Raw genomic sequence first — 26,362 nt, forward strand, 5'->3', positions numbered from 1 at the left:
CAGGACAGGTAAGAGGAGGTGGTAGGGGGGAGTAGTGTTTTTATGTACACTTTTATGTAGTCCTTAGGTCTCCTTCAGGATAACACAACCAAATCAGGTGGTACGGTAATTAAAATAATAGCATTAAAGATATCTAATCCCCAAGACCACACGCCTAATATATTGCAGCTAACCCATCCTTAGATGTGGTGGCTTCATTTGTTTTCTTTTTTCAGGCTAATTATATTTTCTGCAAAAAAAGATAACTGTTGACATTGCCAAAATTTAATTTTAAAGTTTATGTAAAGCCCCAAATTTTGTTCTAGTTTTAGATAGAGTGCACAAGTGTTAGAACTTACGATGGATTCCTATTGCTGTTTGTCCTGGGAACTACTGTACTGCAAGGTACAGAAACTGATAGAAAATCCAAACTTTTTGAACTGTCACAGGAACCTGGAGGCAAGTGGAAATCTTCTAATGGGATAACCTGTTCTTGGAACAGCTGTCTAAGAAGGCATATCCCCTCAATTTGAAATGGATGGCCTTTTACTTTTTGCTATGAAAGGGAGTGAGTAAAAGGAAATCCCCTAGATAGGACACAGACAGAAAGTTAAAAATTTAAAAAAAAAACTTACATTGGTCTTAGGCTGGCCATACATTATACATATTTCTTGTACAATTTTCCTTAGATTTGCCCAAACCATATAATATGAGGTCAAACTTAAACACTTTCAATTTATATGCAATCAGGCAGGCCCTTGAACTTCATAGTTGAAGGTAAATCTAAAGAAAATTAAATGTATGGCCAGCTTAAGCATTCCCAACACATTTTGGTTTTACATATACTTTATATCTACTCAGGGTTTGATTTTAAATGCCTAAACTTCTAAGAAAAGTGTGAATCTCACAAAACCCATAAAAGGGGTTCCCAGCTTTAGACTGATAATTTGCTCATGCAATATCTGCCAGTCAATAACAATATCGTGCATAATCAACATGGCCAAAAGTTGGATGCAGTTCAATTATCCTTAATCAGATGCAAAATGCTGTAAAATCTCTGTGCACACGATGATTAGGAAGGCTCAAATGCTACTTGAATGAACGTTAATGAGACGGAGATGCTGAAATCACCAAAAATACCAGACCATGTATGGCTGACTGGAATAATTCAGCATTGAAGTATTATATATACTGTATCTTTATTTCTCTTTAAATTGTTTTTTATTATTAGTTCAAAATCAAGCTTTTAAATATTGATTATGTATTTTTTTTATGTATGACTCCCAATATTTAATTTCATTTGTTGCTGTATCAGATTTGCTGAATGATTAATGCCACCCAGTGAATACTGCAACTGTGTGTAAAGTAAACGTGACTGCAACTGCTGTCCCTGTCTTAGGGAAAAAGTGGGCAGATCTCCCATGATCATTGTGTAGTCCACCTTTCTTGGTCTTCTCTCCAATCAGTCGTAATGGATGACACCTATCATACTTTGTAGCTAACAGAAAGGCTATAGCTACACAGTTGCAGTTTCTTCCTATATTGTAAAGTTAGTGGACACTAGAATCCAGACAGCTCCTCTCATTTTTTTTATACTTGTGTGTACTTCTTGCAACTTGTGCTTTGCAACTTCTGCTCTCTCTGTTTCCTGTATCACCAATTAATTTGAAACTTCCAAAGCCAGTTTGAAACTAATTGGAAGCTGTTAGAATCTTAGTACTGAAATTAGGTTAAATCATGCTTTCTCTTTCGGGGGACAGTAAATGGTCTGCAGTGGATATGTCTTGGAGAACTGGTGGAAAGAGTCTAATATCACCATATAACCAGAAAAAGGAATTGGGTGGTCTTCTGCACAATAATAATCACTGAATAAAAAGCACAAATCCTGAAGAGGTGGACTTTTTCTGCTGTATACTTTTAAAAGTTTAAGGTAATTGTAAAATCTAATTTTTTTGTTAAAAATAACAAACATGTATGGCTACCTGCCCTATGCAGTTGGTTTTGCACAGAGCATCCCAGACCCTCCTCTTCTCGGGTCCATCTACGGCTCTCGTGGATCCTACCTAAGTGCCCCCACAACAAGCAGCTTTCTATGGGGGCAGCCGAGCCAAGCCGCAGCTCCCTCTGTCCATTCAGACACAGAGCCATGGCCCGGTCCTGCCCCCTCTCTCTCTCCTCATTGGCTCACTGAATTTGATTGCCAGCAGGGAGAGCCAATGAGAAAGGAGAGTCTCGGGCAGCCGAGACACTCCTGCAACATCGCTGGATCAAGATGGGCTAAGGTACTGTAAGTATTAGGGGGGCTTCTGCACACAGAAGGCTTTTTATCTTAATGCATAGAACGCATTAAGATTAAAAAAAACATTCTGACTTTACAATCACTTTAATCTAGCAATCCATGACTCAAATTGTGGTTGGTTATTGCTAAAAATCTGAGCCGTGGGTGGTCCTATTGCAGGCTTGCAAACTGTCAGTAAATTCTTGGACAGTTTATAAAATTCTTAATTTTTACATCTGTCCTTGAATGCCCATTACGGACATTTAGACTGCATATCTGTACTGAACATTCATGGACAGATGTAGAAATCATGGATTTTACAAACTGGCCTTGAATTTCATGACAGTGGGCAACCTTGCTTTGGCACTACCCAGCTTAACAAAACTTGATTGAAAAAGCAGCCATGCCAGGTAGAAAATTACTGACCAAACAGTTATTGCATCTTAACAGATGCATTCGCAGTGCAGTTATGCAGACAGTCACATGTGTTGTATTTGTCTGAAAATTTGAGTACCTTGTGGAGGTGCAATAGTATCTTTGTTCATATGTAGTTTTTCTGTACATTAATCCTTTGGATTTCACAATATTTTAATAAATTGATGTAATAAGTCTACACCATTGGAGGATTTTTTTTTTTCGGGGGTTATACATATATTTGTTGCACCTACTCATCCTTGGAGATTACATTGGTTGGGGCTCCTGGAATATCCATGTATGGGGACTGTGCAATATATTGCAAACAAATATTGACCTGTGGCAAATTGGGGTCTATTAATGGGTAAGCTCTGATCAGCATAGGGTGGTAGCAGTGGTAGCTCATTTCAAAGAGTCTCACTCATCTTGCTACACTGTGGATTATTGTAAATGAATAAATAATCACATGCAAATTTGACCTCTGGAACACTGGTCATATTTTGATGAGCAGTGTGTGCATACAATTGGCGGAGGTCATTAATTAAAGGAGAGGACATCTTCCGGAAGAAGAGTTATTTTATTTCAAGTGCTGCAGTTTTATTTTTCAGTTAGCTTTAGCTTTCAATGTTGTTTAAAGCATATCTTTCAAAGATTTCTCAATGCACAGTCCCTACATTATTTAATTGTTATTGAGCACACATGGACTAAGTCTATATAAATAAATCCTTGCTACAGATAAAAAAATACTATGTTTTACAAAGCTTTCAGATGTTTCCCTGGCTCCAGGGAGGTTTGAAGTAGAGAAGGCAGCTATATGGTAGCACAGTAAAGCCTTCTTAAAACCGTGCCTAGTCATACATAACATTCTATCACATATCCCAAAAACAAGAAGGTTATTCCTCATTTTAGGACAGTGGGTGCAGCCATACACATTATTGTTTTAAATAATGTGAAGGATTAGTTTGATGGAAACTATGATGGATTGTATTTTATTGGAATTATCAGGGTATTTCCTATTCATATAGGTCAATTGAATGGAATATTTTATTGTAACTTTTTATTATTATAGAGTGGGAAAGGCACTTCAATATAATGAATTACATTTCACTGGGTTAAAAATAAAGTGTGTTACCAAGCTAACTAAAATTTTAATATATACACATTAGATTATAGTATTATTTTGGGTATGGGAGTAATAACTAGGTCAGTTAAGAACTGTGTTAGTTTCTTCAAAACGGATACATCTTTGAACATCTATACCTTAAAGTGTAACCATGGGAAAAATTAAAGCGGAATTATAGCAGGGGTCTCCACACATACTAAACAATGGGCCAGTTTACTTTCTTTAGGCTTTCAGGGGGGCCAGACTGTAGGCAGTGGGGGAAGAAATTGTCCTGGCATCAGTGGGAGTAAACAGTGCCCCATCTTTGATACTAGGGGGAGGAATAGTGCCCCATTTTTGGTGTCAGTGGTAGGAATTATGCCCCATTGTTGGTGTCAGTGGGAGAAATATGGTCTCACATCAGTGGGAGGACTAGTGCCCCAAGGGCCAGATAAAGGCATGCAAAGGGCCACATCCTGCCCCCGGGCCGCAGTTTGGAGACCACCATAATAGAGTCTATCAATACAACTAACAAAACAGTTTTTTCTTTTACAGTGCCCTCTCTAACATTTGTTTTATTACCGGTTGACCCCGCCAGTACCTTTGTTAATATATTATCCACTTTCAAGCAGATCTTCACTGTATCTGAGCACCACAAACCAAAAACACTAGTTTATTTTTAACATTTAACCTCCTCTCACCTGGCCACTGCATATAAACAACCAGGTGGGAGCTTCCTCATTCTGAGTGGATGTTCCTGAACGTCCTTCAGAAGGAGGGTGATCACACAGCTGTCCGATCCCAGTGTGCCTGTGTTCCCTGGACACAGCGCAACACCGCTCGACAGGTGGGCTCTGTGATTGACTCTCCTGATCACATGATGGCTATGTCCAATCACAGCCATCATGTAATGTCAACAAAGCCATTGTAACAGCGATTGGCTCTGCTTCTCCTCACACAGAGCCTGTCAATGAGAAGAAATGATCTGTGCTGCTAGCCGGGGATCAGGTGAGTTTTGAGCTGTTTTACTGCTTTTTACACACTGATCACCCAGATAGTGTCCCCCAAAACAGTGTCCCCAACACAGTGAAAACACCTATCACACATCTGTCCCAGTAAAATAATCTGTTACAGTGAACATATGCCACATCTGTCCATGATCTTCTGGCACATCTGTCCTTGATCATCTGCCACATCCGTCCGTGATAATCTGGAACGTCTGTGATAATCTGGTGCACGTCATCTGCCACATCTGCCAGTGATCATCTGCCACACCTGTTTGTAATCATCCGCCACATCTGTCCATGATCATCTGGCACACATCATCTGCCACACCTGTCTGATTATCTGGTGCACATCTGCCACGTCTGTCCGTGATCTGCCACATCTGTCCCATCAACATCTGTCACATCTGTCCGTGATCTGCCACATCTGTCACAGTCAACATCTGCCACATCCCAGTGATCAACATCTGCCACACATCTGACACATCTGTCCCAGAAATCATCTGCACACATCTGTCCTAAAAAATGATTTAGCAGCAAGGAGGCTTTCCGTATACTCCAGAGTATGTAGGTCGAGAGTAACGGGGGAACTCTCTCTGTCAGACTCGGATAGCGAGTATGAGCCAGTAGAAAGCAGTGGCTCTGAAATAGAAAATGTGTAAAAACATAAAAAAACAAAAGTTTTCATTTTCTTTCCACATTTTCCAAAAACTTATGGAAAAAAATGAAATGTTCAAAAAAGGTATTATACCTTATAGGATATACATTGGGGTGTTTTCTTTCCAAAATGGGGTAATTTTGTGGGTAATTTCATTGTCCTGGTGCTCCAGGGCCTTTCGAAAATGTGATAGGTACTCAGGAAATTAAATGTGTAATTTATACCTTTAGAATACCTGACAGTGCTACTTGGATGTTGGGCATCTGTATGTAGCCAGGCTGTGGAAAAGTCCCACACATGTTGTATTGCCATACTCAGGAGGAGTAGCAGAATATATTTTGGGATATATTAGCAAGTTTATCTATGCCATTTTTTAAGAAATAACTTCATTACCCAAACTATTGTGGGCAAAAAGTTGCAACTTCAAAAAACTCAATAAGCTTCTTACTAAATACCTTGGACTGTCCTCTTTACAAAAAGGGGGTCATTTGGGGGGGGGGGTATTTGTACTGTCCTGACATTTTAGGACCTCAAGAAATGAGATAGGTAGTCAGTACATCAGGATTGATCCATTTTCAATGATACGTAGCCTAGTTTGTAGACTCTATAACTTTCACACAAACCTATTAAAAAAAACTTATCAAGTTTTTTTTTTTTTACCAAAGACATGTAGTAGAATACATTCTGGCCTAAATTTATGACAAAATTTGATTTTATTGAATGTCTTTTGAAACAAAGTAGAAAATATAGTTTTTTTTCAAAATGTTCACATCTTTTTGCCTACTTCACAAAAAATAAAAAGCCCAGTGGTGAATAATTACCACCAAAAGAAATCTCTATTTGTGTGAACAAAATGCTAAAAATGTTATTTGGGTACAGTGTAGCAGGACTGAGTAATTGTCATTCAAAGTGCGAGAGCACTGAAACCTGAAAATTGGTCTGGGAAAGAAGGGGTTGAACGAAGGCCTCTTGACCCCTGTAGGGAAAGAGAGCCTTGACTGATAGGGGCATGGCCAGAAGTTGGGACAAGCAGGAAGATATATGGGTCAAATGGATTGGACGGAGCCTTGGGTATGGGTATGGGCCTAAGCTCAGTTAAGAGGACCTTCCCAAGGAATTCTGGTCCTTTTGAGAAGAATCGCGGTGAAGAGCTGCCCACCCCCCCCCCCACCCTGACGTTCGGTCGGTCTGTCACAGCTTTCAGGGCGGTTTTGACCTTGCCAGCGCTAAAGTTCCGGTAATGAGTTACGCCATTGTTTGTAAATTGGGGGGTAGGCTGTCTGTCAAGCACTGATGGTAAGGACAGCCCCTTACCCCTTTTTGGAAGTTATGTTAATGACTAAGAGTGCTCACAGTACAACTGTGACTGGCACTGGTCTAGACGTGTTCTGGTTTATTATTGGAAAAAAAATAAAGCTGTGGCCTTGCCCTTTCCAACTTAATTGTGGTAAGCGTGGTTCTTTATATGGGGAGGGGGCAAGGGGGTGTTGGGTCATTATGTTAACTTTGTTTCTGGGCCTATGCGCCTCAGCAGTTAAGTGCTTTTGAAAAAAAGGCAAATGATTCATGTAGCATTTGCTTCCTAGAATCCATCGGCCCTTAGCTCAGGTATGCATGCAAGAGAGTGTGCTTAGCTGAGAAAACCCCTCCTCCTCTCCTCCCCTCTAAAGACTCCTGGGATGTTTGCTATCATTTGCCTAGGCAATAAACCAAGGAAGTAACTGAAAAAATGTAAAAAAAAAGTTTAAAACAAGTAAATATTATATACTGTCCTATATATTTACAAAGGCTAGCAGCATGAGGATTAAAAATAATCAATGTTGACTAGGAAAGTGAAGCCCCACTTTAACAAAGTGGTAACACTGTTCTTTCTGCAGTGAAATCACGCAGAAGCAATGACTCCCTTTGGACAAGTTGTTTTATATTGACAGACCTAAAGTAAAAAAAAAAAAATCAAAGCCCAACTCTAGCTGACCATATGAATAAAAGCTGACTGTTGCAAGCACCCCAGAAGCATTATATGGTTTGTCCAAAACTCTGTAACTGTCAATTTTGCTGGACAACTTGGTCTGCATATAAATGTGAAGACAAATATAAATAGAGGGAAGAACATTTTTTAATTTAAAAAATAGCAAACTTAATACTATTATTATAGGCATTATAGAATATGTAAACCCAACATTTCATATTCCTGATATGTGTCTGCTGTATGATGTACTTGTATGAAAAAGTATCCTGTTCTCTTTGTATTGCTTCCTTTGTCTGGAATCCCTGGTATCACTGCTAGGCCCTCTGCTCTCCTACTGACCGCACTAGGCATTAGAGCCCCTTTGCTCAGTTTTTTTGGCAGTGCTGGGAGCCAATCGTCTGATTAGGCTTATGCTGACATGCAACACCCCCCCCCCCACACACACACACAGATAGTTACTGGGAAGTTCAGTGTCCTGCTGTTTCTTCTCCCCTAGCTCTCTGCGCTCCTTATGCAGCTGAGAACAGAGGGTATGTGATCACTTGTTTAAAAAAAAAAAAATGTGCTTAAAATTTTTTTTTTTATATGTATACAAAAATGTTTTACCTTTCATTTCTATTTTAGACTGCATGGGTTATTTTACAAGGTGAGGATTCACATATACTTTAAACACATACCATTTTCAGAGCACAACATTTTTGCTATAGTGGGTGTTTAAAGTAAATGTAAACCCAAAGTTTTGTAAAAAGCACTGTGCATTAAAAATTGTTTTTTTCTTCTGGAAAATGTTGTTTTCATTTTTCATCCCTGTTTGCATCTTAGTGCTGCTGACCTTCTGTGGTCTCTTTGAAACCCATGTCCTGCTCTCCAGATGCAGCTGCATGTTGTTGCTCAGGAAGGGCTTCTTGGTGATGACAATGTCTGCAGGACAAAGCTTTGTTACTCCAGAAAAGAAAGTACATGAACATGAATCGTTATGGCAGAATCCCTAAGTTTTATTTAAATGAAAGCTGTAAATTTATGATTGAAAATACTTTTGAAAGGACATTAACATGTTATAGATTATATAGGCTTTTTTAGTTATTTTTAGATCTATTTTAAAGGAAAAAAATTACAGATTTGACTAAAGTTTATTTATTTTTTTACAGTTTGCAGAATTCTGCATTTGTATTTAAAACTCTTGTTATCCCAACAGCATGGTATACCAGCAACCTGTAGAGGGCAGTGGAGTGACACATATGTTTAGAAAATGATACAATCTTTTAAGTATAACTGTGTATTAAAAAAAATAAAAAATAAAAAACAATACCAGTAAAGCCATTTACTTACTGTATTAGCTTTTATCCCAGAATTACTGTAATATGCATTTCATTAACATATCAACACAATACACAATTCTCTGTTCAAATGTAAATGTTATGAGTTCCTATTCTTTAGCCTGCAGACTTTTAGAATTGCAGTAGAATGTATTGTTATGTCACCTTCCAATGTGCTATTTAGCATAACATCTCTTGACATTGTAAAATGCTATAACATCAGTGCAGAGACCACAAAACTGTCAGGTATTTGGAATCTCAGCAGCCGACTGGTAATTTTAGCAATCAGCATTACTGTATAGTGTCTGGCCTTGTATACTTTAGAATATCATTTTCACTATCCGCATCAGAATATCAATATCTAGCAGTCTAATTTTCAGTCTTTTCTATAAAAGAAAGATGCATTTTTATATTTACTTTTGACCAATCAGCAGTTTGGAAGCTATTCCAGGTATTCAATACTCTTTAAGTAAATACATTTCTTTACATGCCTCACCCCAGGTTCAAATTGAAACCCTGGCAATCATCTCTTTCTGAATCCAATTCCCTTGGTATAATTGAAGGTTTCTGTCACATAGCGGTATTAAGCCAGACTTATTGCAGGCTTGAAACGTTCCCTTGAACACAGGACCAGTTGTGAGGTCTACTATGGCTTTGTCGTATCCTTTCTCCTCTAAATACCCATTTGAGTAAAGCCTATTGTTTTGCTCCATTTTTACTTTGTAGATATAATATCTTGTATCTTTCTGTGATGTATATGACAATATACAGGCCTGCTGCGTGTAAGCTTTGAAGATTATTGCTTAGTTTCAACATGGTGTGACATGAAATGAGCACAAGGAGTTGGTGTAAGCATTTCAATGATCACATAGTCATTCTGTTTTTTCCTTCCTTTCTATGGCACTACCCTTTTGTGAAGTGGAATGCTATTTGAAGTAAACAATAAACAATATTGAAGTTAACTTTTTAAACAGATGTTTATATATCTTAAAAAATAAATAAATAAATAGTCAATAATCGATAAAGGAATTAAAATCAAATATATAAAAATGATTATGTAATAATTCTGCTGCCCACTATGGGTCAGGGACTGATAGTTAATAGCAAGCATGCTGCCAAATATAGACCCATATACCCAACATACCTACCACTTATTGTAGCATATTAGATCTCATCAGTGCTAGATAGACCTATGTTTTGGTGGTATAATATAAATTGAAGCTGTGATTTTTCCACACAGGGCAAAAATAATTATCTTCCCTTCACTCCATTTGGCCAATGGAGCCATCAAAGAATACTTGGTATTTTCAGGTATGGAGGATCACGTTATTCACTTAGGCACCAAGCCCTTTCAATGGTGGTAGAAAGTCCCAAGTGATGTGTAAGCTCCAAGTCATATAGGGTTTCCTATATTTGTTTACAATGGATGAACAGAGAGGTTGGAGAGCAAAAAAAGAACATGAATATAAGCAGCAGGTAAGGCGACAGTGAACCTGTTGCTTATGCCTGTATGGACATTCTATGGGTTCACTTTAAAGCTTTAGCCCACCTAAGCTCATCCTTAAAGATTTGCTTGGATCACTAATTTATCACTATGTAAGCCATTGTTCCACCTTTTATGGCATAATGCAGGTCGTGGTCCTCCATTCCCATTGAAAAAGCACATGAGGATTTAAAACACATCATGGTGGAGGACTGTGAGCACCAGGGCAGATTCTCCTGTACCACTGACCAAGCATGGCTGTCAGTGTACCCGGACTTCATGGTTATCTGAATACATACTCTGGTTTCTACAATGTACATTTGTGAATAATATAGTTGTGATTGAAAAATGGTATTGAGGGATATAGGGTGGGTGTTATTTTGTTTACTGCTACTTACTAATATAAATATATGCGATTGGCTGAGAGTAACCACATGACCATTAGACCTGAGACACATACAATTTATATGAAAAAAGCTGTGTAAATTGACAGCGCTATATAAGTACCTCTAATAAAAAAAATAATAAATAAATAATAAATAAGGAAATGCAAAGAGAGATTGGACTGACTTTGAAGAGATCCACAGAAAAGAGGTGTCACTGTTATGACTGAGGCCACTGCTGCTGGATGCCTCACCTTTAGGAGATGCCATTCGAGAAAGCTTTTTGTGCAAAACTGATACTAATCACACCTTAACATGAATAACTGAGATAAATAGCCAAGGTCATTGGGATAACAAGTCAGCCAGTCTTTTTCAACCAGGGTGCTCTGAGGTTTTTTAGGGGCGCTTTGGCAAAATGGCTAACAATGTATCACAAATTGTATACAGGCCAGCAGGCGGATCAAGCCTGCCTTTTAGTTACATAAACCCACAAGTTTTCATTATGCACCATTACGACTTTCTAGACACTGGCATCCTAACAACCAATGAAGTCATTAGTTAATAAGAAGTATGTCTATTACCTCCACAGCATTCTTGTTTGACTCTCTTGCGCCCCTCTCCCTCAGCACTGGGGTGACATTAGCTGACATTTTAGAAAGGGGTGCCTCGAGACTGTCCATAATTTTAAAGGGTGTCTTGACTGAAAAAAGGTTGAGAAACACTGGTCTAAGCCAGCAATTGAGTAGGGATGTAGTCATAAAGAAAGTCAAGCTCAAGGCAGGAGGCATTCTGGCAAGGTCAGCTCAAGCAAGTGGTGAAATCGAGGAATAACAGGTAAAGCAGGTAATGGGACTAGAACTAGGCAGGAATCAGAAGTCAAAATAAACTGAGACAAGAGTACAGGGAATGCAAACTAGAAACCCATCAAGACCAAGATGACAAGAGCTGAAATAGAATATAAAATATCAGAAAAAATCCCTTAGCTGAATGCTATACCAAGATTGGAAAATGTATATATATACATATATATATATATATATATATATTTTTTTTTAAAGGTTTATAGAGCTAACAGGAGATGTACCCTTAGACATAACCATGCATGTTCATAGCTCATCTGAACAGATACATGGGACAGGTCCTCAAAAATACCCTTTAAGTTCACCGAATATCCTGCTGAGAGATTTGCTGGAAGACCATTGTCTGGTCTAAGTGTAAAAACTACAATGGACTGTGCATGCTCACCATTTGTTGCTTGATGCAGCAAATTCAACATTTTTTTAGGGTTAACTGTATGTATTATATACAGTATATAATGCTGCCAATTATAAACATAGTTAGTCAGGTTGAAAAAGACACAAGTCCATCTAGTTCAACCAATAAAAGGGGAAAAAAAAAAAGTTAAAACATACAATCCCATGTACGCAATCCTATACCCACAGTTGATCCAGAGGAAGGCAAACAATTCCAGCAAAGCATGATCCAATTTACTCCAGCAGGGGAACAAAATTCCTTTCTGATCCTCCAAGAGGAAATTGGAAATTCCCCGGATCAACTTTCCCTATAAATATTAGTACCCATTTATATTATGTACATTTAGGAAAGAATCCAGGCCTTTTTAAAAGAAATCTACTGAGCTGGCCAGAACCAGCTCTTGAGAAAGTATATTCCACATTTTCACAGCTCTTACTGTGAGGAAACATTTCCATATTTGGAGATGAAATCTCTTTTTCTTCAGACGTAAAGAGTGCCCTCTTGTCCTCTGTGATTACCTTAAAGTGAATAACTCAACACCAAGTTCACTATACTGTATGTATATTTACCTTATGTATTTTTTATCTCCTCTTCTCAAGAGAGAATAAATTCAGTTTCTCTAATCTATCCTCTATAGCTGAGCTCCCCCAAGCCTCTTATCAGCTTGGTTGCCCTTCTCTGCACTTTCTCCAGTTCCCTGATATCCTTTTTGTGAATTTTTACTGTGCATTTCCGGTTCTAAAAAATGTTAAATATGATGTGACTTTTTTGAAAAATAACACACATATTATTAACTCCCATAGTAATTTAAAGATAAACTCCAAGCACATATAGAAAACAAAAACGATCATTACATTAATTCTTATTCAATGGAAGCTGCGTGAGTACATTAAATTGACCTGTTATCAGCATTTTACAGGTCACTATACAGCAGGTCTAATACTGGGAGAGGTGGAAGCAGCACAAGGAGACAATAAGGTATGCTGCAGTACTCATGAGCTAGCAGGGAAAACAGCTACAATAAATATTTGGCACCTGAGTATTTAGCGGTTTGCCTGGAGACCAACTTTAATGAAAAGGAACCAACAAACATGAAAAGGTCACATACACTCTAAAGAACAATACAAATAATGTCTAGAAGAACTTGCCTGCATACAGAACATTGTCTTTGAGGCTGCAGCGCAGTGAACATCACAATCACAGAATAGTTACGGGGTGGTGCTTTCACAAATCTCCTGAACTTGTCTCCATTCATACGGATGACTGATCGGCGAGAGCTCCATTCCATCATCTGCTCTACCTTTTCACTTAGAAGGTTCTAGAGGAAAGAGTACATACATTTTTTTATTAACATGAGTTTGAAATTTTGTGACATACAAGTTCAACCCAAACTTTTTTTTTGATAGGTTTGGGGTGGGGGTTTACACACCCTTTTACTTTAGGTTTTATGTTCTCTTCCTTGTGGTGATGGGTAGGGGATGGGGATACAAGTGTAAATTGTCAAATTACCCAGGTAGTGATGTTACAAAGGCAGTATGTGGAAGACAGATGATGTTGAACGCAATTCACACCTTTATCCACATGACCTTACAGGATTATCTGAATGTAGAGGGTAGGGGAGATTGACCAGAATACTGAAAGCCCAACTTAAGCCACGTTTTTCTTACTGTCAGTCTGCTGGGGAGAGCTTGTTTCCTGCAGTTGGGGAGCTCATCAGAATCTGGAAGCCCCCTTTAACAAGGGGGGTCCCACAGATACCACCCCCCCCACATGTGAATGGGTATTGAGTACATTGTATCCCTACCCTTTCACCAAAGAAGTTAATGCATGAGATGTTTGACAAATCCTTTATTCAGAAATAAAAAAATAGTGTCCCCCGATGTAAATCCATTATCAATCACGCTGCCCGCCACAACCACCGACCCGAAAAAAAAAAAGCTCTGCTCTTTTGCTCTCGTTGAGCGCTTACCGGAGTCTGCCTGTTCCTGGTTTGATATAGGGAATGGGCGGGGCCAAAACGTTGATGGCTCCACCCATTCCCTATAAAAGAACTGTCAAATTGTGAACAGGTAGAGAGATTTTTCTTTTGTTGGGTCGGCAGGTGCCGCGAGCGGTGTGATTAACAATGTATTTACATCGGGGGGACACTATTTTTTTTATTTTTTGAAGGACTTGTCTCGTGTGTTTTTTTTTAACTTTTTTGGTGAATGGGTAGGAGCACTATGTACCCGATACCCATCCACATACGGGGGCCGTGATCTGGGGGCCCCTTGTTAAAGAGGGCTTCCAGATTCCAATAAGCCCCCCACCCACAGACCCTGACAACCACAGCCCAGAGTTGTCGGGAACAGACCCTTGTCCTCATCAACATGGAGACAAGGTGCTATGGGGTGGGGGGGCAGAGACCCCCTGCCCCAGAGCACCCCCCATGTTAAGGGTATGTGGTCTGGTATGGTTCGGGGGGGGCACTCACTCATCCCCTCCCCTTTCCTGACCTGCCAGGCTGCGTGCCCAGATAAGGGTCTGGTGTGGTTTTTGGGGGCACCCAATGTTGTTGTTTTTTTTTACATTTTGGCATGGGGGTTCCCTTTAAAACCCATACCAGACCCGAAGAGGCTGATATGGACTGGGGAGGGGGGGGGGGGGGACCTACGCTACTTTTAAATGGGGTTTGACTTGTTTTTTTTCCTTTAGAAATTTAATTTTTGCTGTAGCATGTTTAATGCATGCTAAAGATGTGCCACTTTACAGGCAGACTAAGGGGACCCCCCAGGCACTATATGTTTTCTTTATTTTTAACTGCCACTTTTTATGTTCATCTGTCAGCAAGAAACCCATTGACAGCTGATGACTTGTGGCCGGCTTCTTATACTGCACCCTGATTGAGAAAAGCTTTTCCCAGTCAGAGCGCAGCATTGTTGGGTGTTCGTCGAGACAAACACCTGGCGAACACCCTGAAAATCAGGCAAACAGTCAAATGTTCAGTCTGAGCCCATGCTCGGGCCGAAACTGTTTGCCCATCCCTAATGGCTTTTGTGAATACTAACAATATGCATATGTTTTAAACTTTTTTTTGTGTTCTTTGAATTTTAACACCACCAACCTGGTTGCTAGATTGTGTGGATAAATAAAAGCCTGCTTTTAACTGATGCATGTCTGTCATAATTTAAGTGATACACCTATAAAGTCCCTCAGTACCTTTTTGACTGCCTTTGACAGCCTTTTATATATTGGTTCTGAGATGTGGTGTTTGGCATCTCCATATTGGATTCATGGCATTATTTGATAGGATCACCAGGTATTTAACAGCTAACAAAGAAATAAAAATACAACAGGCAACATTTATCAAAATAGTGCATGTAAACACAGACACATAACTAAAATATTTTAGGGTAACAACCTTTAAAACTTCACAAAACAGTGCTGGATAATGTAATGCAGCACATTGCTTGCAATGGCAGTTACTCTTTGCTCAGCACTTGCCACATAACCTTGCTGACTCATGAGAATCTCTGCTTTGTTCCAGATGCTATCATCTCCTCATGTATAGTGCTAGCTGGTTTAGTCATAGCTAGACCCTCCTGACTTCTTCCACATTTCCTCAGTCAGTTTTAGGAATTCACAGAGACAGGGCTTAGGAAAGTCGTTGTTTTCTTACACTTCAAAAGACTAGAAAAACATCCTATGTACAGCAATTGGCTAAAGTAAAATTGAGTTGTTTTAAACTTCTGGGTCTTTTTGAAGAGTTAAGCTGTCAGTGGATGGTGCCAAGTCAGCAAATGACCTTACTGTGTAGACAGCTTAGGTCTAAGGACTTTATGGGAAAGCATAAAGTGCCATTTGAAACAGAATAGAGTTAAGCTGGTCCTACATGGTTCAGTTTTTTCATTCAGCCAGGGAGGTGGATGGAGGAATCCTCCCTACTACGCCATTGTATTCTGACAACACTCCCCCCACTGTCAGAACACATAAATCAGTGCTGCAGCCTATTGTCTGCAGGGCTGATCAATTGGCTTTTATTCAACATGGCAGTTAAGCAGACGTCGATCCATAGATCGACTCATTCCCAACTGCAGTTGCCACACTTGGATTGAAATTCAGCCAGTCCATGCTGAACCAGCGGAATTTCAATTCAAGTGTGGCTAGCTTTAGTTCACCTTTTCATATTTTGTGAAAAGGTGAATTAACCCATTAACCACTTAATTCCCATGCTATAGCCTAAAGACGGCTACAGCGCAGGCCTAAAATGCTGGGAGGACGCACCTGAATGTCCTAGGGTTCTTGTGCTTCATGCGTGCCCCCTGAGGCTCAAGGGCGGGGCGCTCTGTGATCGCTGAGTTCTGGGGACTAGGCTAATAACAGAACGGAGCAAAGGGCCGATCGCGGCCCTTTACCACGTGATCAGCTGTCAGCCAATGACAGCTGATCATGTGATGTAAACAGAAGCCGGTCACCTGCTTTTTTTTTCTCATGTTGACAGCCTGAGGAGATAAAAATAAAGCATATCACTGGCTTCTGTAAGAGGGACATCGGTCCCAGACTGTCCCCACCAGTGCTGCTAACCAGTGCCCATCAGTGCCACCTACCAGTTCCCACCAGTGCCCATCAGTAAAGCTAATCAGTGCCCACCAGTGCCACCTATCACTGCCCATCAGTGCTGAAAATCTGCCCATTAGGTGCCTTATTATCAGTGCCACCTCTTAGTGCTACCTACCAGTGTCTATCAGTGCCATCTATTAGTGTCCTTTAGTGCTGCCCATCAGTGTCACCTATCAGTGCAGCCTTATCAGTGCCTCCTGATCAGTGCCCACTAGTGGCACCTCATTAGTGCCTATTAGTGTCCATCAGTGCAACCTCATCAGTGCAACCTCATCAGTGCACATCCGTGAAGGAGAAAAATGACCTGTTTGGAAAATTTGAAAACTATGAAAACTGTTTTTTTTTTTTTCCTGTCTCTTTTTGTTTGTTTAGCAAAAAATAAAAACCCAGTGGTGAATAAATACCACCAAAAAAAATCTCTATTTGTGTGAAGAAAAATGATAAAAATGTCATATGGGTACAGTGTAGCATGACTGCGCGATTATCATTCAAAGTCTATAAGCTGAAAATTGGCCTGGGCAGGAAGGGGCATATGTGCTCAATGAGCAAGTGATTAAAGGTTTTCATTTTAGGGACAGCTATTAAGTATTGACTTGTAAGGTCCTCCTTCAGATTTCAAAACTCTATTTAAAATCTTTGTTTGCAACAAAGTCAAAAACATTTTTTTTTTATAACGAGATATAAAGAAAGGCAGACAGCATTTATATATATATATTATTTTGATCAATGCCCAACGGGTGACTATGAAACAGCTAGATATGTCTGAAAAAACAGCAGCCATGACATGGTAGGAAAGAAAAATACTTCTCATAATCCCTTTCAACGAGATGTCTGAGATCTGTTTTAAAGTACTGCTATCATTTTATATTGTTTTGTAACTTTTTTTTATTATTTTAACCTCTGAGATTTCATTTGTTCTTAACTGAAGTTCAGAGTTGGTTTGAACAGATAGTTTAAAACAGCTTGATTGGTGACACACAGAGCAGCCAGATTGACTCCACAAGTTCAATTCTAATTCTCACTTTTGCTATGCTTACAAAACTTTCTCGTTACTTCAGCAGATGGAGTGAATACTCCAAAGAATCCCAGTGAATTTCCTGCAATTTCATCTCAACACAATTCTTAAAAACTATTCAAGTCAATCACTCCAGCTTGTTTACAAGACAAAAAGCAACAGGGTAACACGTTAAATGTGCAACATCACATAGAGCAGAGCAGCAGGAAGCAAACTGATTTGAGATACTGAACACTAATTAGTCAAAGCTCTTGACTAAAGAATATTTCCAACAACATTTATTTACAGTTAATTTTGGTAGGGATACAAATTTGATGGAAATGGAAAGTGTCAATTGGCATGTAAAGTCTAGTCAATGCTTCTTTATTGTTTAAAACTATGATCGCTAATGAATATAATGCTAAAGAAAAACATCAGCTTATAAACAATGTTCTCACAAGACAATAAAATGAGCAGCAACAAAACACTATGGAAGCTCAGAAAAACTGGAAAATGTCCATACTGAGGACAACGGAAAACATCATGCAATGTTTCTATGCAGGTGTGTGTTCAAGCCAATAAAAAAAAAAAAGACATTACAAGTAATTATCACTAGGCAAGTTACCCCCTAACTTAAATTGAAAAATGTCCTTCAAGTACCACCCGCCATATCTTAATTTACTTAAAAAGTCATTGTTGCTTCTGTTCTGGAGAAAATACAATATACTTTAGTCTTATTGTGTATTTTACTCAGGCTGCTTGACAATGGTAAATGTACAAATGCTGTGGATATCAAATCTGCATTTATTAAAAATGAATTGTTACAAAAAAAGGCATATGGATTCTGAGAGCATTAAAGTGGTTCTACAGCCTTAATGTTTTTACCTTAATTCATTCTATGCATTAAGGTAAAAAAAAACCTTCTGTGAACCGCCCATGCGTTTCCTAGAATTGTAACCTAATAGGGCGTATCAATATACTCACAGAGAGCTGTAGGGGTAGAAAAACTCCATCTCCTTCCCCACCTTTCTCCTTTCCTAATCTTCTACTGTCTCATTCATTTTCTATGGCTCTCTCCACCTCGGGACTGCCTTTTGCTCTATGTATACAAGCAGTACCTATATTTAGTCCTATTGATGACTGCACTTTAATTGATTTTTACCTCCATTTTTAAACTCAAGCAACACAGGACAATGAGTAAAGGAACATTTCTCTAAAGGAGCCCCAGACAGCAGTACAACCTGACAGGTCTTCTAATCTTTTCATATTCTATGTAAATCTAAAAAAAAAAAAAAAGGACGTTGTAGCTATAGACACACTTTAAATAAGACATTCCTCCATGCCCCATTTGTGGTTTAAGAAAATATTTTTTTCCCTCAAAAGGTAAACTACATACTTTATAAAGAAGAATAAACTACAAAAAGCCAGGGTCACATAGCAGATATTGGGAAATGCAGTCCAACTAATGAAGAAGGATTTTAGGCAAAACAGTTATTTGACTTGTACAAAGATTGCACAGATCACCAGAAACAGGAAAGCAATATGCCAAAACATTTAGGGCCTGAGTCTAACCATTTTGAGCCTTTACTACGGTCAGTGACAGCCTATGTGCTTACTCTATTGGGAGTTATATGAGTGCCTGAGAAAGGGAGCATGTCTCCAAAAATGCGCCAGTGGTCCTAGCACATGGACGTGTCCTTTTCCACACTGAGGTGGATACGTTTTATGCGATTTTACGCGTCATGTTTTGTGAGTATGTTTTTGGCATTTTAATACATTTTCAAAGGTGTCGAAGGGTAATGCACTAGGCCCTTCCTTTCATGTTTGCTTTTAGTGACAGTCTATATTCTATGGCTTCTGAAAAGGATTTGCTACCTTAAGTCTGACCTGGCTGGCTCATGATTAGTGCAATGGCTTCTCTACCTCAGAAGTACAATCATAAACAAGGCAATTCTGAAAACGAATAACACATAACATGCATATCACCCAATAGTCACCCTAGAGTTCTGCTGTCAGTGACCATAAGAAATAATCAATGGACATCAGCATTAGATAAAAGCTGGACCGCATATTATTTTTTTTTTTTTACATTATTCCATCTGTTCTTTAGAGAATGAGCAGAGTACAGTTCCATCGCTCAAAATCTAGGTTTACAGGATATGAATGGAGGAAAAAAAACATTATTTTCTTCATTATTTCCTTCCATCTGACATAACATACTAGATTCTGAATCAAGCTTTTATCAGAATTCATATCCTAGGGTAAATCAAAGATAAAATGGTGAGGACCCCCTGCGTTGCTGGAGTATAGATTGTGATACGGATGTAGTGCTTACCAATGACTATAGTCCAGCCAGGAAATATGGTTTTAGGGCTTGTTGGCCCACTTTTATTTAAAAATAAAGTGAAATCTCTTACATACAGCAGTTTCAAATTCATACAGCATTCACAGCAGAAACAGCTTCCCGTCTATAAAGCAACTCACCTTGGGCTACACAGCTTTCAGCCTAGGATGCAGACTCTGAATCCAAAACAACAGTGTTCACACTATGGTTCTGCAGCCACTGAAACTGAATTTTTAAGCCTGGTCAGTGTAGATGTGCACCTGCTGCTCCCTGTTGCACTGGCCCACACCTTGATCTGTGGGCAGGAGGCCCCCTGTCTCCCAGTTGGAGCCCTGAACTCTTGCAATGCTCTTGATAATAACATCTGTGCATACTTGCACACTCAGCCTGCTGGTCTCCTGTACAGGCTTCTTCCCTTCCAAGACTCTTTGAAGCATCCAAACTCCAATACTCAAGTATACGGTAATTACAAAACCCGAAGAAAACGGAGAGACCAATTTTCTCTGAAAAACATTCTGGAGGCGCTCATACTGTATTTGTGAAAACGCTGTGTGCTTTTTATCTCTTTTTTTTTTCACAGTAGCAGGGCCTAGCATGGTCACACCATAAGCCCCCATACCCTACATAATAAACCTTTCTATTTTAAATTACACATTATATTGCTTTACAATATACAAATCATTTGCATTAACCCATGAAAATTGGTAGCAATCAGCTGTTAAATCCAACCATACGTGATAAGAGTTAAAGTGAAGAGATAGAGTATATATATATATACACACATATATATATATATATATATATACACACACACACATACATACACTCTGTCTATCCATCCATCCATCCATCTATCTATCTATCTATCTATCTATCTATCTATCTATCTATCTATCTATCTATCTATCTATCTATCTATCTATCTATCTATCTATCTATCTATCTATCTATCTATCTATCTATCTATCTATCTATCTATCTATCTATCTATCTATCTATCTATCTATCTATCTATCTATCTATCTATCTATCTATCTATCTATCTATCTATCTATCTATCTATCTTTAGTTTTGGGTAGCAAAAGGCTAAAGTCCCTATTAAATTATTCTTTGTTGCCATTGTCTTGTATTTTCCTTTATTTCCAATCCTGGAGATGCAACAGGAAATGAGAAAAAAATCTCCCCAAATTGAGGGCAATTCCCATCTCAGTTGCTTGTCAGCAGAACATTTTTCCCTTTGGATGATTAACTCACATCTTTTGCTCTGGTGATAACTCTAAAATATAAAAATTATCATCACTTTTTTTTTCAGTCACCAGGACAAATTTAGAGGGAGGATCTTTCAAACATAGACTCATGCAGCAAAAGACAAACTGGAATACAGAGAAGGTTAGCCGCTCAGGTGAAAGTAATCCCAATCAGGGTCGGGTGCGTGTCAGATCCGTAATCTCAGCAACATGGTACACACAAAAGGCAAAGGACCGCACTCCGGCATGAAAAAATAAATGGGTTTATTCACAGCTTAAAGTGCTATAAAAAAGTCTTGAGACATCAAATTGGTCTCTGTCCTTGATGTCTCAAGTCTTTTTTATGGAACTTTAAGCTGTGAATAAACCCATTTATTTTTTCATGCCGGAGTGCGGTCCTTTGCCTTTTGAGTGTACCAGCAAAAGACAAACACTTGACAGATGATCTTATCCTGTTCTATCAAAAAAAAAAAAAAAAAAAACAATATATAAAATATAAAATGCAGTAACATATACAAACCAAAAATATTTATCTTTCAGTTATCTGAAATCACAACAGTTTCCTGTATACTAAAGGGAGAAAACGCTGCTCCAGGTGTGTGATGGTAGTAGTGCTAGCCCCGGCCCGCCTCCATGGAAAACTTGTAAGAAAAGAAACGGCCCCACATCCAGGAATTCCAATTGCCTTTAATTTCCAAAGTGCTGACAAAGTGATGACACCAAAGACACCAACATAGGGTCACGTAGACACGCTTCACACATACATCTTGTGCTTAATCATTATTATGGTAATGATTAAGCACAAGATGTATGTGTGAAACGCGTCTAAGTGACCCTATGTTGGTGTCTTTGGTGTCATCACTTTGTCAGCACTTTGGAAATTAAAGGCAATTGGAATTCCTGGATGTGCAGCCGTTTCTTTTCTTACAACAGTTTCCTGCATGATTGACAACCAGAAAATTTAGAACTTTGGTTCTTTACCCCAGCAGGTACTTCTGATGGGTTTAAGGGATAGTCACACTAATTTTAGTAATAAAATCATAACCATTCATTGTGTGATAAATAGATATTAGTAATTTTAGTTATTGAAGCTGACCTTCTCCCCGATTCTTTACCTGAAAATCAGAGCCACTAATGAAATAATTATTGCCAAATACATACATATAATAGATGTTGGTTCCATTGTGCTGGCTATACATTAGTACATTTCCAAACAAACATTTGTATGGAAATGTGTAACAACATTTGTGTGAAAATTTTCAGTACATTCCATGATGAATGTTATTCAAAAGTACTACAACAATTTGTTTGCTTTTAACATTCAATTTTGGAATGAATGCAATTTATACACTGTTAAAATTTAGTTTGTTTGGAAAAAAAAATTCCATTCTGCTCCAACATTAATTTGACCCCACTCACAATTACAAAATTTATTGAACATTCTTAATATGAAAACATGTTAAATTGAATTCTACTAGTGTATGGGTAGCTTTATTTACATTGTTCCCACATGCTATTGTTCTGTTCCTCCTTGTGTAAACCTGCAGAGTGGATGTTAATGGTGGTCAACATACCAAATTTATCAAGAATCCTGGGGAATCAAACCCTTTCCATCCCTGCAATTTGTGTGAAATCCCACAAGATTGAGGGGGAAAAGGTTTTTTTACAAGTGAGATCTCACCAGAAAGGCATTCGGGACATAACATTTCCAGGGGATAATGGTGAAGTACTTAAAGAACAGGTGACTACAGCAAGAGGTGGTAGTCAGTCCATGCTGTTCTTTTATTAAAGGGTTACATACTTTAATAAAGTGAAAAAACATTGGTGTAGAAGACACTAAGCTGCTGTCAGCAAGTGAGGTGCTGAGACCAGAATACTGATTGTTCAAATATTTCTATTTCCTATGTACACACATTTGTTCATTGATTGCACAAGTCAGGAGCAAGTCATCTATAGCCAGTGTTAGAATGGGCAAATTAATACAAGTTTATTTCTGCTTGGCTGCTGTGAGTTACTGAGCACCAGCGCTCGTTGGACTGACGCCATACACAAGATCAAATACCTTGCAAAATCTAGTTCTGGGTGTAAAATCTGGTCAGAATAAATATTACCAGTTAATTTAGACATTATCCAGCTATATATTTTCTCAACAACACTCAATTACAGTGCAGCTTCTTGCAGCTAAGGGCTTCTTTGTAATCAATTCATTATTTTGGACATGGGGGGGTCATTGTTAAATAAAACCACATTGTATGTAATGGCTATCTGGATTTAATTTTATATCTCACAAAAAAAAAGCATTGCAGACAGGGTTTTTTTTTTTTTTTAAATTATGGGATCAATCTTTTGAAATGTTTGAACATTTCGCAAGGCAGACACTTTTAGTGCTTGTTCACACCAGCAGTGTGCACTACTGCATGACCGCTGGTGTGTAATGTGAAGACAGTGGTGTTGACAAGGTGTAAACAGTGCATAGCACTAAAATTTCATTAAAATATTACATTTTATTCAGGTTTATTGGTGCCAAAGCACCCGGCTGCATACTGACATTTTTCAGCACATACCACAGCAGCACAGTTATGTGAAATCCCATGATATGGAACAAGGCTTTCTGCCCTGTCTATGTAATTGGGCTGCATTGGATAAGGCTGCCCATCACAGCCCAATGAAACTTGTTTGAACAGGACTTAAAGAACTCCTAACCACACTCTCGGATCTGAGGGAAGGCCTCAAACAACTCTGCAACAAAGAATCCGTAGACATGAAGGCATCCAACCCTTGGCGCTCTGACAAATTCTATCGCAAATGGTCTTCATTCCTGCAACTGTATACCTCATCTCTGGACGTCCCCTCAAATTCAGGAGGGCTCACACCGGATCACCAGTAACCTTTCTGCTTCTGAGCCACCTCTATTAATTGAGATCTATCGCCATTAAGGTTACATACTGCCGACACATCTCACTGCAGCACATGGCGACGTGTAAGCTAGTATTGGATCTGCAGAGCGCCTCCAATAGTTTAAGCCTGCTGGACCCCTCACATCAAGCTTTCTATTATACGACATCAGCTCCCACCAGGACTGGGACTCATGAAAGGATACTCCTCCACTATGGGTCTGTAGACTCGCACCACACCTGCTACTGGCCACATTCATGACCAGCAAAGGGACCCATCCCTCCTTCCCCTCCCCACCCTATACCATCCCATCCCCACCTCCTCTTCATGCTGAAAGTTGTTCGGTACATTGTTAATCTTCGTAATACCAGGTCCGTATTCTCTTTTGTCTTTGAATCTGCTTATGTACCATTGTCGGTTGTACTACTGTCAGGACTATTGGGGCTAAAAGGAGTCATATAAGGCCCATACATATCATATTATTTTATACATATTGTTATATTGGGCAGCCTAGCAGCCATTTTGTCATGAGGTGAATGAAAGTTCATTGTACTTGAGTAAGATTTCTTTACAGACAATTTTAAAGTCTCAGCAAAGACTGTTTTCAAAACATAAATAATAAGAATCCTGACATCCCACTAAGATAAGATCCAGCCATGATGGCACCAGGTTCTAATGAGGGGGATGTCATTCTTGTCTGTCTATAGTTCCACAATGAACGATAGATCAGTATATTGTTTTAGGGTTCATTTAAAATATGCTTGAGGAAACATTATTCTATTATTTGTTCTAGGAATGCATTGTATACTATTGTTTTGTTTTTGTGTGTAAAAAGCTAAGTACTGTACTGTACTAATTCCCCTTAGGTTGCTTCATTTATTCACTTAATATAAACATTCCCTATAAGTTGTTTTCGTCTTGTCTACGTTATATAAATCCTATGAAGTAGTCTGTATTCTTGACAGAATATGACATGGACCATGAGATTTAGGGTTCTTTCCTAGACTTAGGTCAAAAGGTTATCTTTGAGAAAATAATGAAATTAAATTCAATTTCCCAAACTTGTATGTAGGCCAACAGTGCCCCCTATTGATCGTTCAGAGTCATATCAGAGTTATAGAAATTTAGTGAATAAGCCCCCTTTTGAGGTATTTTTTCATATGGAAAACAAAATCCATGCCTACTTTCCAATAGGATAAAAGTTTCATGTCAGTTACAGACGGAAAAGGAGAATGGAACAGACCATGAAGGGAGTAGGTGCTCTGCTGAGGTTCTGAAGCTGATGGGAGACATTTGAAGCTGAGACTACACAAACGTGACATCTCAGGCAACTAGATTAAGTTTGTTTGGTAAAGTATATACCTACAGGCAATTCAGTTGCTATATATATATATATATATATATATATATATATATATATATACATACATACATATATACATATATATATATATATATATAATATATATGCATATATATATATACATATATATGTATATAGATATATATACATATATCTGACTGACCCATTTTTGTTTCTTATTAGCATCAAGATTTGAAATTGGATCATTCTAACAGTATGATTGGTCTAAATTTTTATCTTGGGAAATTTTAGGCTGATTTTAGCCATAGTAAATGGGACAGTTATGATGTATTCTTAAAAATAGATTAACTTAATAGAAGTTTATTTTACCAAAAACCATCTGGACTTTTAACAAGTCTTGGTGCATGGTGTAACACTTTTTGTCCAAGCATTTCTTTTAAACATTGAGATGTGAACATATGTTGGCTGAGAGAAGTCATGTGTCAAATCAGTTAGATTTTGTTTCCATCTTTTATTAACTCATGAAAGGCTATTAATCATAGGGCTAGAAGTCATGGGTTTTGGTTACCTTGATATGCTGTAATAATATTCTTTGATTCCATTTCTCACATTATTATGTGATACATATTATTGAATTTCGTTCCACATTTGTGTTTATTACCAATGATCTTTTTGACATTATTCTGCACTGAATTATTTAATAAATATATATTTTTGCACAAAATTGTATTCTTCTTATCTTCAGGTTAGTGCCACTTAAACTATCTCATATTTTTGTTGATTTATGGAAATAAGTTAAGAATCTCCTTACTTACAGATCTTTGCTTATTTGCATAAATAGTCACTGTATATTAGAGCAGTATAAACATTCTGACACTACCATCTTAAAATCTAAAACGTGTTTAAAAAAAAAAAAAAAGAACTCCTCAAACTTAGGTAATTCTAGGCTTGCTTGACTGGCCCTATAAAGCCAACATACTTCCAATCTATTGATAATTATGGTTGCTACATCAGAGAAATGGTCCAATTTCATAGGTTTACACTATGGTCTTTAGTACCTTACAAAAGCTTTTCATTGATTTAAAACAGGATATGATAGCTAGAAAATCTGAGAAAAAG

At 38.4% G+C, this 26,362-nt stretch overlaps 1 protein-coding gene across 1 annotated transcript in view; it reads right to left on the reverse strand.

Annotated features, from left to right (window-relative positions):
• Window positions 1-26,362, reverse strand: part of TUSC3 (tumor suppressor candidate 3) — a 457,774-nt gene that overhangs the window by 205,608 nt on the left and 225,804 nt on the right. Inside the window, exon 2 of the mRNA XM_082244046.1 lies at window positions 12,989-13,158. Within this exon, the coding sequence (XP_082100172.1) occupies window positions 12,989-13,158 (170 nt within the window). The remainder of the gene's footprint in view (window positions 1-12,988; window positions 13,159-26,362) is intronic.

The sequence above is a fragment of the Pelophylax lessonae genome, assembly GCF_965119305.1.
Source record: "Pelophylax lessonae genome assembly, chromosome: 1".
Classification (NCBI taxonomy): Eukaryota; Metazoa; Chordata; class Amphibia; order Anura; family Ranidae; genus Pelophylax; species Pelophylax lessonae.